Below are 13244 nucleotides of genomic sequence, written 5' to 3'. Positions count from 1 at the left end.
GGAGAAGGCAGCGGAAGCTGAGGGCTGCCTGGGGGAGCAGGACAAATATGCGTTGCAACCTCTTTTGTCTCCAGCCAGCTGCGGGCAGGAATTTCCCCAACCAACAAGGTTTTTGTTAATAAATCCCTAAGAGACTGTTTTTTCTCGACCCTACACCCTTTTTTTACCACGGTATGATTCTGTGTAACAAGCTGCTGTGTTAGGAAACCTCTTCTTCGAGCGTGGGGCTGCTCTCCCTTGGTAATATTCTCCTCCTACCCGGGGTCTGCTGCTCTCACCCACCCCAGGAGCACAAATACTTCACACAAATATTTACCTGCACATACCTGGTAGGGACACACACTCCTTAAGAAAAGAAAAGCACCTCTTAAAATTTATTTTTAACATCTCGGTCACAAAACTGTTATTAACACAAAGACAGGAAAGGGTTTTAAAACAGCTGTAACAGAACAACTAAAAGCCAAAATATTGAACATAACTTTAGGCCCTAAGTGGGGGTGGGAGGGGATTGCTCTAGGAGCAGAGCAAGCTGCAGTCATCTAAAGCCTGTCCTTAAAGCAGGGGTTAGTGTTTAACGAGTTTAGGCTCTGGTTTTAAGTACACAGAGCATGTTTCACATACTAGAAGGATAAATGCCACAGGAGTAGCCTTACTCTAAGTCGGGTGGATGCTTTTACTCCTGGGGCAGACTTGCCTCCAGGGCTTCGACGATGGCCGTGGCTGAGGGCCGCGTCGTGGGGTCCTCACTGGTGCAGACAGAAAAAAGGTCGATCATGTGCTGGTAGGACTGGTCCAGTTCATCCATGTTGAGGGCTGGGCGGGTTCCCAGGGCTGCGTAGTATGCTTCCTCGTCAAAGCAGTCTTCATCAAAAGATTCGTCTAGAAAAGAAGGTGGCAAAGGGGGTGGGAAGGGTCCCTGGGGGCATGGGGCTTTGCTCCCTGGCTGCCCCTCATCCATCACAGACTGGTTTGGGTTGGAAGGGACCTTAAAGCTCATCCAGTCCCACTCCCTGCCCCAGGCAGGGACACCTTCCACTAGCCCAGGTTGCCCAAAGCCCCGTCCAACCTGGCCTTGAACCCTTCCGGGGAGGGGGCAGCCACAGCTTCTCTGGGCAACCTGTGCCAGGGCCTCACCCCCCTCACAGGGAAGAATTTCTTCTTAATATCTAATCTAAATCTCCCCTCTTTCAGTTTAAAACCATTCCCCCTCATCCTATCCCCCCCCCCCCGATCAAGAGTCCCTCCCCCCTTTCCTGTAGCCCCTTTCAGTCCTGGGAGGCCGCTCTAAGGTCTCCCCGGAGCCTTCTCTTCTCCAGTTGAACCCCCCCAACTCTCTCAGCCTGTCCTCACAGGGGGGTGCTCCAGCCCCCTGAGCATCTTCGTGGCCTCCTCTGGCCCCACTCGAGCAGGTCCGTGTCCTTCTGCTGTTGGTGCCCCCAGAGCTGGACCCAGCACTGCAGGGGGGGTCTCACCAGAGCGGAGCAGAGGGGGGAATCCCCCCCCCTCACCCTGCTGCCCACACTGCTCTGGGTGCAGCCCAGCACACATTGCTGGCTCACAGGTAGTCTTTCACCCAGTAGCACCCCCAAGTCCTGCCTTGCAGGGGTACGGTGGGATCTGACCTTCGTGTTAGCTTTGCTATTCTTTGTTAGCACTAATTACTGTCTGACATACATCATTACTTCCCCTTTGGCTTAAATTGCTTGTTTTGAAGCTGTATCTACCCCAGTAGAATAACTCTGAGTCACCCCTGCAGAGCTGGCTGGGAAAAAGCTCTGCTGCCAGGAGGTGCTGAGAGCAGGAGAGTGAGGAAAAATCCCCTGGCTGCCTGGAGACCGACTTAGAAAACACAAGCCAGCCTGTGGGTCTGTGCCAGCTCAAAGGCTGGAGCAAGAGTTTTCCCAGCACAGCCTGTAGGATTTTTAGCCTTGTATCACTCCAGGGCTCAGATCTGCCTGCAGGCAGCTGTAGCATCCCCTGCCCATCCTGTCTGCTCCGTGTAACTAAGCAAGGGGGTGGCCAAGAAGGTCAATGGAATTCTGGCTTGTATCAGCCATAGTGTGGCCAGCAGGGACAGGGAAGGGATTGTCCCCCTGTACTTGGCACTGGAGAGGCTGAATATTGAGTTCAGTTTTGGTGCCCTCAGTACAAGAAAGGCAAATTCGATGCTGGAGCGTGTCCAAAGCAGCAGCTGGTGCAGGGTCTGGAGCACAGGTCTGATGGGGAGCGGCTGAGGGAACTGGGGGGGTTTAGTGTGGAGAAGAGGAGGCTGAGGGGAGACCTCATGGCCCTCTACAACTCCCTGAAAGGAGGGTGCAGAGAGGGGGGATGAGTCTCTTGAGCCAAGGAACCAGCGCCAGGACAAGAGGGAATGGCCTCAAGTTGCACCAGGGGAGGTTTAGATGGGATAGTAGGAGAAATTTCTTCCCCGAAAGGGTTGTCAAGTGTTGGAACAGGCTGCCCAGGGCAGTGGTGGAGTCACCATCCCTGGAGGTGTTTAACACATGTGTAGATGTGACGCTTAGGGACAGGGTTTAGTGGTGGACTTGGCAGCGTGAGGTTAATGGTTGGACTCGATGATCTTAAAGGTTTTTTCCAACCTAAGAGATTCTGTGATTCTATGACAAATCCCCACTTGGGTGCACAGGAGGTGCCCAAAGCAACTCAAACTGCTTCCCCGGTGGCAGCAGGTGCTTGGCAGCCGGGCTGCAGCCCCACGCACCCTTGGTCTGGGCCCAGCGCTTCCTTAAGCTCCTCCTCAGCTGCCTCAAAATATTTTTGTGCACTGTTTCAAGCACGATGTCACTTTTAGGCTTCTCTGGCCATATCATTTCAGTGGTATCTCAACAGCACCCCCCACACGGCTACAGCCTGGCAGGTTGCTCCTACGCTGCTGTGAGGTGACACAGACCTTTAGATGGCTTCCAAGGGAAACCTGGGATTTTGGGGGTATTACACACACTGGAAAAAAAATCAGTTTTACTAAGAGGAGAGAAAGCATTTCTAGGAATAGAAGTCGCTCACCAGCAAGGGATAGAAACAAACCTTCGTCATCGGAGTTATCACCCAGGTTGAAGTGTGGCACGGAGAGAGTCATCATTTCCCAGAGAGTCAGCCCAAAAGGGAAGATGTCGGCCTTGTCGGTGATGACGCCATCATCCTCCAGAGCCTCCTTGGGCTTCCAGGGCTCGGTGCCGATGTAGTACGCCTCCGGGTTGCTCACTGGAAGGAAACAACACGTTAAGGACCGTGGAGAAACCTCCGGGAGGAGATTTCAGAGTGGAGTGTCTGAGGCCGCGCGGAGCATGGAGAGAACCCGAGGCCAGAGCGATGCTCTGTAGCTTAACCCTGTTTTGAGACACCCTGCAGTGAAGAAGTGAGAAATTACCCGTGTTTTACCCAGGTTTTTCCCTTCCTCAGCTTGGCCCCCCACCCCAGGGAAGCAGGACAGGGGTGACAGCACTCAGGGCACCCCCTTTTCGCTGGACAAAGCCAACCCAGCCTCGCGAGGCTCCATCAGCGTCCACCACACGGTGCCTCCTGCCAGCCACGCAATCCTTCTCTTTTCTTTCCTCCAGCCCCAACCAAGTTCTCACCACTTTGTTCAATTTAACGCCTCCTTGATGTTAATTAGCCCTGGGAGAGATGAAGCAATTGACGAAGGAAGCACCAGCCCTGACTCGATCAGTTATATCCCTCTCTCAATTACAGGCCCTGCTCCCAAGAGGAGGGGGCCAAGTTTCCCCCCCGCTCTCCAGAGCTGTCAGCAAATCTCAGCTGGTTGAGAAACTTTCCTTTTTTGCAGGGCTGATCTTCAAAGCCCGGCCTGTAAGAAGCCAGTGCTGAAATCCCTCGACACTTCACAGACCGTTGCGTTTTCATCCTCGGCTGCCGCACGGACAGGGACCCAGCACCCTCCCTGTCGCTGGGTGCCCCTTGTCTCCTCAAGACGACAAGGAGGCAAAGCCAAAACTCAGGGCTGGGCTGGGAGAGGACTTCTTCCTGTTAAGCCAGCCCAGAAACTGATACTTTAACCACACTCCTCTCAGGGAGATTACGCTGGGGCGCTGCCTCCAGCTCTCTCGCTCCTTATAAAAGGGAACAGCTACTAATAAAAATGTAATAGAGCAGCTTTATAAATTATGAGGCTGTCGCAGGCCCAAGCACTGTGTAAAGCAGCGGAGAAGAGCATTCTTGTAATTAACCCAAACACATTCCTGCTGTTCACAGCCAAGCCACGACGCCATTAGACATCTGCTTCTCATTGACGTGAAGTCTTTAGAACGCTCGCAGTTGGCTCGCGCTTCCTTTTAGCCCTGCGAGAAAGATTCATTTATTTAACTCTCTGGCAAGAGCATCTCCTCGACAGGGCCTGATCCAGAACCCCTCCTGCCCGCCGGAGCGTGGAAGGACACCGGAGAGATGTCACAGGTCTGGAGGGTTAAAGCTGGAGATCCCCTTCACCCACGCAGGGTGCAAACCACGGGCCAGTCCTTCCCTCCGAGGTCACTCTGCTCCCGGAGCCAAATTCTGGAAGCCACCGGGCATCCAGATCCCTTTCCCGGCCGCCCGACCTACCAGTCATGTTCTCATCCAGGGGCAGGGACACTCCCACATCGCAGATCTTGATGGCTTCAAAGTCACCTTTAACGACCACGTTTGAAGACTTGATATCTCCGTGGAGCAGCTTCTTATCGTTGTGAAGATACTGAGAGGCAGAGAGGAGCCGTTACCACCCGCTTTCAGATACCGCCACAGAGAGGCAGGAGCAGCCATCGGATTTGAACAAAGCACCAACTTCTTAATCTTTAACATATTCAGCCTTAAAACTTCAAGGGTGGGTCAAGACCTCCCTGTAACCCATAGAAAACACAGGGCAGGTTGTTCTGCCCAGTTTAGTTTTGGGGGCTTACGGTTCCCTTTTGGTTTAGACACAGCCCTGCTGAGTCTCCATTTCCCCTCCTTTTTCCCTAAACAACCCCAGGAGGTTCACAAGCAGCACCGGGTAGCAGCCACGGGCATCCCTGCCCAGACCAGCTGCCTGGTGCAGCAGAAAGGAGCCAGCAGCCAGCCTCCTCTCTGGCTAGCAAGCAGGGCTAGGAGGTGGCCCCAAGGGAGGGCAGCAGGACGTTTGGGTGGCTGGAGAGCTGTCTGGAAGAGAAGGATCTGGGGGTTCTCATTGACAAGCAGCTGAACAGGAGCCAGCAGTGTGCCCAGGTGGCCAAGAAAGCCAATGGCATCCTGGCTTGTGTTAGAAATAGTGTGACCAGCAGAAGCAGGGAGGTGATAGTCCCCCTGTGCTCTGCACTGGTGAGGCCACACCTGGAGTGTTGTGTCCAGTTTTGGGCACCTCAATCCGAGAGAGATCTCGAGGGGCTGGAGCGAGTGCAGAGGAGGGCAACGAGGCTGGGGAAGGGCCTGGAGAATAAATCCTGTGAGGAGCGATGGAAGGAGCTGGGACTGTTCAGTGTGAGGAGGAGAAGGTGAGGGGAGACCTCATCACTCTCCACAGCTCCCTGAAAGGACATTGTAGAGAGGTTGGTGCTGGTCTCTTCTCCCAGGGAATTAGTGACAGAACAAGAGGGAACGGCTTTAAACTGCAACAGGGGAGGTTCAGACTGGACATGAGGAGAAAATGTTTCCCAGCAAGAGTGGTCAGAGAGTGGAATAGGCTGCCCAGGGAGGGGGTGGAGTCCCCATCCCTGGGTGTGTTTAAGGGCCGTTTGGATGAGCTGTTGGGGGATGTGGGGTAGGGGAGAACTTTGTAGAGTCGGGCTGAGGGTTGGACTCGATGATCCCAAGGGGCTTTTCCAACCTGAATGATTCTGGGATTCTGTGAAAAACCCCATTGCATCTCTTTTTTGTATCACTTCAACCTCAAGCTTCAGGGCTCAGTTTTCACCTGAGTCTGTACAGCACCCAGTGAAAAAACAAAAACCAAAACCCACTGAGGGCTCGTACGAAGCATCACAGCATCTGCTCTCCATCTGCCTCGCCCGGCCTCTCGCACACCAAATTCATTTGTTTTTTCAGTGTCACCAGTGTGGACAATTCCACCCAGACCAGTTACAGTTAATGTTAAACATACCTTCAGCCCCCTCGCCATGCTCAAGGCAACCTTGAAAATCGTGGCAGCAGGGAAAGGGCCCAACCGCTCCGCGCTTCTTTCTTCGATTAAGTCACTGAGAGATTTTTCTCCTCCGTACTCCATGGCCAGACACATGCTTCCGTCGTCGGCCTCGGTGAACGCACGGTAACCTTCCAAAAAAATTGATTTGTTACGATACCATTGCACAAATTCCCACTGCCCCTTCTAGATGCTTTGAACATCTGCTTGGGGTTTTATTATTTATATTTATGCTTTCCCCGTGGGAAGTCAAGACTTATTGGTGCGTTTCATTGTGAAAAAGTGATTATCAGTTATTTTTTTATTAGGTTCTTATCATCAAAGATCTTTCTATTAAGGAAAAAAGCATCCTCCTTAAAGTGATAACTTAGGTGAAGTACTGTTTGTGACAGTAACTTGATTAGATTACATGTCTAATGCCTTTTTCAATGTTTTTTAAAATATTTTTTAAAGTATTTATTTATTTATTTCAATATTTATCCTCTTTTAGTTTTTCCATTTCAAGATTTGGAGTGAAACTGACCTTTTAACTGGCAGTTACAGAGAAACATATTTCCCACAAAAAAGAAAAGATTGGAAAAACATTCCCCTGTGTGAAATGAGGCTGACAGAGGCCAGCCCGATGGACCCAGAGCACTCGGGGCTGGTACCCAGGTGCTTTCTTGGCAGCTGTAACCAGCCCCAAACAAATTCAGAGCCCAGAGTTGGGGGGGGGAGACCTGACTCGTGGCTTTGCGTGGCCCTGCAAACCTCGTCGAGGTAAAGGAGAGCCCGCAGGCAGCCTGCTTGTTGCTTCCCAGGTCAGCTTTGCACCCCGGGCCAGGCGGGGGGTGTTCACCCCAATCTTTGTGGGACAGAGAACCAGGAGAAAGGAGGGAGGAGAACGGCAGCAGATCTGCAGGCCTGACACCTCCAGCCGCAAAGATAAAAAGATAAAGGGCAGGGGGATGTTTGGGAAAGCCAAGCCCTGGTCTCACAGGGGCCATTTCACAAGGGTAAGACTAACATGTGTAGGAAATGTCAAGTAAACTTTCTTCATCCATGTTTTTACTCCTGTCTGTACACAATACTCTTCAGGTGGAGTTATAAATGGCAAACTCTTGCACAACGGCATAGCTAAAGTCTTATCCCATAAACGATCTACAGCACCTTTTACAAAACCAGCAGTGAAATGTTTGCAATGTGGAAGGTCGAGACTATCTCTGCTGGCCAATCCCTGCCAGAAGCCAGACTTGCTATTTTAGGGATACAAAGTTCCTTGCACGCATATTTCTAAAACAAGTGACCGCGCCGAGATAGTTCAAAGCACAAATAAAAGGAAAAACTCAGACAAAGCTGCTGTTCTGACTGGCAGGAGAGATTTTAGACAAGATAAGAGCAGAAATTAAACACAGACTAAAGCAGCTTCTCAAAACATTCCAGAGCCAAGAGCGTGACAGAGCCTCGAGTGTCACCCACAAAGGTGTGTCATCAGGGTGGGATCAGGAGCCTTATTCCGCACAGGGAAACCCACCCAAATATTGTTGAGATATCACTTGTCCTCTGCAAAGTGACGGTGGCCTCTCCCTTCCCTGAGGCCACAAGCTGAAGCTGGGCTGCAGGTGCCAGAAAGCTGCAGCGAGGCACCTCGTGAGCCCCCCTGTAACCGTTTCTGTCGGGTAACTCACCCAGAAAACCACCTCTCGGCGACTGACACTGATCTCAACGGGCAATGAAGCCCCAGGGGGCATCTTTTGCCACCACCTGCGTTGCCCCGGCAGCCCAGGAGTGCTTCTAAGTCCCCAGCACACCGAGCAAGACTTAAAAATTAATTTAAGAAGGTCCACGGTGGGTCTGACTGACCCATCTCTGAAGCGTAAGGCTGGGGCAGCACTCAGTGATCCTCCCAGCCATCACACCCCGGGGCTCCGGACCTCCAGAGCCAGATGGTGGCTCTGACACCTTAATTTGTAACTTACCCACAATATTTGGGTGCTGGAGGTTTTTCAAGATCTTAGCTTCTTCCTTCAGTCTCTGCTGATAGATGTTTTGCCGGCCCCTGTTGCATTTGGAGTTAATTTTCTTCACAGCCCATGGGGAGTGAGACAAACCTCTGGGAGATCTGCATGGGAAAACCCACCCGGGTCAGAATTGCTCTGTTTGTAAGCAGCACCACAGTCAAAGCTTGCACAGGTCACCAAGGAGCTATTCTGGAGAGAGTCTGCCTTTATTTTGTGAAATTACTAAAGAATAATGCTAAAATAAATGAAAGTCTGCTCACGTGCACACCGAGGAGGTGCATAGTAACGCCTCGCCCATACACAGTGCTCCTCTGTCAAGTTTTCAAGCATTTTAGAAAAGATTTGCACCAATTCTTATTTTTAGGTGGAGGAGCCGAGGCTCAGGGCAGGGCAGAGGCAGGAATGGACCCAAAATACCTGAATTTCAGGCCAGGGAAAGACTGATGGAATTATCCTCAAATGATGGGCTCCCTCCCAGCACTGGTACCTCCAGCAACAGGGAAAAGCTGGAAACTCCCCAGCAATTCCTCGACTCCGTGCCCATCTGGAGGTTGGTGACTGTGGCGTTTTCTTGCTCAGAGCTCACTTTCCATCCCCTATTTTATTCTAGTAGACAAAAAAAAAAAAAAGAAGCCAAGCCCGCACGTACCTTTTCATCAAGTAGACGTTGACCCCGGTGCCGTAGCCGAGCTTCTGCATGAAGGGAGAGGCTGGGATGGTGACAGACACTGGCCCCCCATCTACAAAGAAAAATAAAATAAAAAAATAAAAGAGAAACCCAGAGCCGCTGTATCAGGTTTGCAAGGATTTGGTAGCCAGGGGCTTCTGTGAGAAGCTTCTCCCGTGTCTGATAGAGCCAATGCCAGTGGCTCTGAGATGGGCCTCTGGGATAATATATTTAAAAAAGGGGGGAAAAAAAATAAAAGCTTCAGCTGGAGAAAGGAGTGAGACTATATGAGAGAAACAACTGTGCAGCCACCAAGGTCAGTGGGGAAGGAGGGGGAGGAGGTGCTCCAGTGCTGGAGCTGAGATTCCCCTGCGGCCCGTGATGAAGACCACGGTGAGGCAGGCTGTGAGGTCCACGGGGACCTCACAGATCTCCACCCGCAGCCCATGGGGGACCCCACGCCGGAGCAGGGGGACACCCCAAGGAGGCTGTGACCCTGTGGGGAGCCCACGCTGGAGCAGGGGAGGAGTGTGAGGAGTCCTCCCCCTGAGGAGGAAGGAGCAGCAGAGACAAGGGGTGATGAACTGACCACAACCCCCATTCCCCGTCCCCCTGCGCCGCTGGCGGGGAGGAGGGAGAGAAATGGGGAGTGAAGCTGAGCTGGGGAGGAAGGGAGGGGTGGGTGTAAAAGGAGAAAGCTCTTAGAAGGCTCTTTATTAAGATACTACTAATAATTGATAAATAGATATAGTCTTATAGGTTTAATTAATAGGATACAGGTGTTCAGAGAACAGCACTGACAGTCCAATGCCAACGCTGCTCATTTGTCTCCCACGCTGCCCCCTGTAACAGGAACAAGCGTTTAGAAGACTTTTTATTAGGATATAATTATATGTAGAGAATAATTGATCAATAGATATCGTCTCCTAAGTTTAATTAATAGGATACAGCTGCTCAGAGAACAGCACTGACAGTCCAATGCCAACGCTGCTCATCTGCCCCCTGTGCAGCCCTCGCCATGGCCGGCTTAAAACCCAGTCATTGAATTAACAAAAATTAATCCTGGGCATTAAGTTTTAGACATAACAAAAGATGAGAAATAAGCGATTAACTTAAAGTAAGCAATTTAGAAAGGTCAGGCATTTAAAGTCAGACATCGATTAAGTATATGTTAAATAGCACATCTTGAGTTTTCTCTCAGAAGTCTAAAGGTGAATTATGATGAAGATTGTTTAAGAGGAGAAGTAACTGTGGAGACCAAAGACAGCACCAATGAGCAGCGACTTCAAAAGAGGAATTGGAATGGAACGATGAGAATTAGCTGAGACTGAGGGAATTAATGAACTTTTGAAATTGATGAAGAATTGGGAACTGAGAGTTTGTGCAGAAACGCCAAAGACTTTTGTGTTGTACAATGTCGTGTAAAATCGTACGTACAGAAGGTGCTTTTTGTTAGTCCCTGCCACTCACTCTGGTGCTGGCCCAGCTCTGAGTTGCTAATAAATCCAGCCTAGAGGTACCCCCAGCCTGGCAAAATCCTTTAACAGTGCAGGGAAGGTGTTTTTAAGATTTGGGTTTATTTCTATTACCCTGCTCTGATTTAACTGATAATAAATTAATTTCCCCGCATTGAGTCTATTTCAGCTGTGAGGGTAATTGGTGAGGGATCTCCCTGGCCTTATCTGGAAGGAACTGAAGGAACTGATGCCTCAAACACTCATTGACACAGAAAACCTCAAGGACAAATTGTGGCCTTTGTGATTAATCTAAGGAATGTCCCCCAGGGAAGCGGAGCCTATCGAAGGGTGTGTCCCCGCTCCCTGGGGGTTGTGTTGTCAAACTCCTCAGATAAACCTCAAAGGGGGAAAACTTGGGCTGAGTGAAACCAGACGTTCAGGTGAAAGACCTGAGAAGAGGTGAGTGTTCTGCCCAGGAGCTGGATGATCGCTCAAGAAGCAGGAAGTCAGCAAAAAATCTGTGGGAACTGAGGAAAAAATAAAGGTTGTGGGGGCCAGCACGACCACCGACTCAACTTGATGAGGAGTTGGCGCACCCCATCGCCCCCAAACACACACAGAACCCACACTCCACCTTTTCCTCATCTCTCATGCAAATGAGTTCATGGAAAACCCATTTCTCCTCGTCTAGGATGCAAATCAGCTGGTAAAATGAACTTAAAAGGTGACAGAAAACTGGGTGTGCACACCCCAACCCCCCAAGATTACAGGACCTGAGACAACGCTGGAACCTGAGGTGGGGATCCCGATTCTTTGACTCCTTCCCCCCTTCCTTTTCTTTCCTTTCCTTTCTTTTCTTTCTTACAGATTTATCAATAAGAAACCACATCACTTACTGTCCTTTTCCAAGTTTAAGCTGTTTCTACTGCAAGTAAAACATTTTAACTTGTCGTTTGGTATCATTTCACCTTAATTTAACCCGAGGGGATCACTAAAGCCTTCACGACTCCCCAGGCTCCCAGTCTGGGCCGTGACAATATCTTGACCCACGAGCCTTTCGTTGTATTTTTCTCTCCAGCTGAGGGGAGCGACAGAGCGGCTTTGGGGGGCACCCAGCGTCCACCCACAAATCCCAGAATCATCTCGGTTGGAAAAGACCTTGAAGATCACCCAGTCCAACCATAAATGACCCCATGGAGCCGATCGAGCCGCAGCTTTGATGCTCTGATCACAAATTGCGTTTACGATTCTACCCGTGCGCTGTGCTGCGGGCAGGAGTTTGGATTTTCAGAAAATCTCCTTTCCAAACTCCCTTTCCCCCAAGATTTTACCAAATTCAGACTCCACCGAGCTGTCGGCACCGCCCTCGTTAGGTTTCTCACCCAGGACAACTCTCCGTGAAGCGCTGCGCAAGGTTTTACGCTTGAGCCTGGTCTTAGACGCAGCTTTTTGGTTCCTAACTACTCTCCGGGCTCAGCAACTCTACCGGGTTTAGCTGGGCTAGAATTAATTTTCTCCACAGCAGCTTGTGTGGGGCTGGGGTTTGGATTTGTGATGAAAATGGTGGCGATAACACAGGGATGGTTTAGTTACTGCTCGGCGTCGAGGCCTTTTCTGCTCCTCCCGCTGCTCTGCCAGCGCCTTGGGAGGGGACAGGGAGGGGACAACTGTCCCCCACTATCCCCAGGGACATCCCAGACTCTACGACTCAGCAATAAACCACCACACCCGCCCTGAGAGGACCCTTTAACACCCATCGTCTCCCCACGGCAAAGCAAAACCTTCCCTTTCCCTGCCAGACCCCCCTGGAAATATTGAAGCTCCACGGCTGATCGCGCCTCACCTGGTTTCTCCCTGTGGGGCAGGTTGTTCTGAGACTTGAAGGCTTCCATCGCTGCGACCGTCCCCAGCCCTACGGCAGAGGAAAGATTTTTATTACCCCTCCACCACCAAAAATGCTGGAGGAACCCCAGAACGGGTCTGGGGGTGGCTCTGAAGGGGTTTGGCAAGTGATGGGGTACCAAGGGAAAGAGTTTGGGGGGGGGCGGGCAAGTGTCCCCAGGCTGCTCCCAGCAGGACAGGGACACACCCCCCCCCGGCCCAGCACGAGGACTGAGGGTCCCACCTCGGGGGTGCTTGGGGGGACCCCAGGTTGGGGGGACATAAGAGAGGACTCCCGGGTCCCACCTCTGGGGTGTTTCAGGTTGGGGGGCGGGGGGGGGGAGGCAGGAGAGGAGTCCCAGGTCCTACCTTTGGGGGTGAGGGGGTTGTTCCAGATTGGGGGGGGGACAGCAGGCAGGAAAGGAGTCCTGGGTGCCATTTCTGAGGCGGGAGGGGGGAAGAAGTCTCAAATTGGGGGCGTGGGAGGGGGCAGGAGGGGACTGCTGGGTGCCATCTCTGGGGTGGAGGGGGCGTCCAAGATTGGGGGGAGAAACTCCTGGGGGTGGGGGGGGGCAGGAGGGTATTGCTGAGTGCCATCTCTGGGAGTCGGGGGGAAGTCCCAGATTGGGGGGGTGGGAGGGGGCGAGAGGGGACTGCTGGGTGCCATCTCTGGGGGTAAGGGGGGGTCCAAGATTGGGGGTGGCAGAAGGGGATTGATGGGTGCCATCTCTGAGCGTGAGATGGGGAGTCCCAGGTTGGGGGGGAGGGCAGGAGAGGACTCCTGGGTGCCATCTCCAGGGGTGGGGGGGTCCCAGGTTGGGGACGGACACACACACACACACACACACACACACACACACACACACACGACTCCTGGGTGCCATCTCTGGGGGTGGAAGTCCCAGGCTGAGGGCGGGGGGGCGGGGAGCGGGGAGGGGGCAGAAGATGACTCCGGGGTCCCACCTGTGGGGGTGAGGGGAGGGTAGAGCGGCGCCGGAGCCCACCTCGGTGAGGAGATCCCCCCCCCCCCCCCATCCCCACCCCCACCCCCATCCCCATCCCCATCCCCATCCCCATCCCCATCCCCATCCCCATCCCCATCCCCATCCCCA

General features: G+C 52.3%; 1 protein-coding gene across 1 annotated transcript; it reads right to left on the bottom strand.

The window, feature by feature from the left end:
* Nucleotides 1-346: 346 nt before the first annotated feature.
* PBK (PDZ binding kinase) lies at nt 347-12158 on the bottom strand. The gene is made up of 7 exons (XM_074820873.1): nt 12095-12158; nt 8777-8867; nt 8086-8228; nt 6089-6258; nt 4579-4708; nt 3046-3222; nt 347-879 (listed from the first exon to the last, which is right to left on the bottom strand). Exons 1-7 carry the CDS (start codon nt 12141-12143, stop codon nt 674-676), a joined length of 966 nt encoding a protein of 321 aa, XP_074676974.1. The 5' UTR covers nt 12144-12158; the 3' UTR covers nt 347-673.
* Between the last annotated feature and the right edge of the window lie 1086 nt (nt 12159-13244).

Source organism: Strix aluco, chromosome 3, assembly GCF_031877795.1.
Source record: "Strix aluco isolate bStrAlu1 chromosome 3, bStrAlu1.hap1, whole genome shotgun sequence".
Classification (NCBI taxonomy): Eukaryota; Metazoa; Chordata; class Aves; order Strigiformes; family Strigidae; genus Strix; species Strix aluco.
This window is presented reverse-complemented; position numbering and strand designations above follow the sequence as displayed.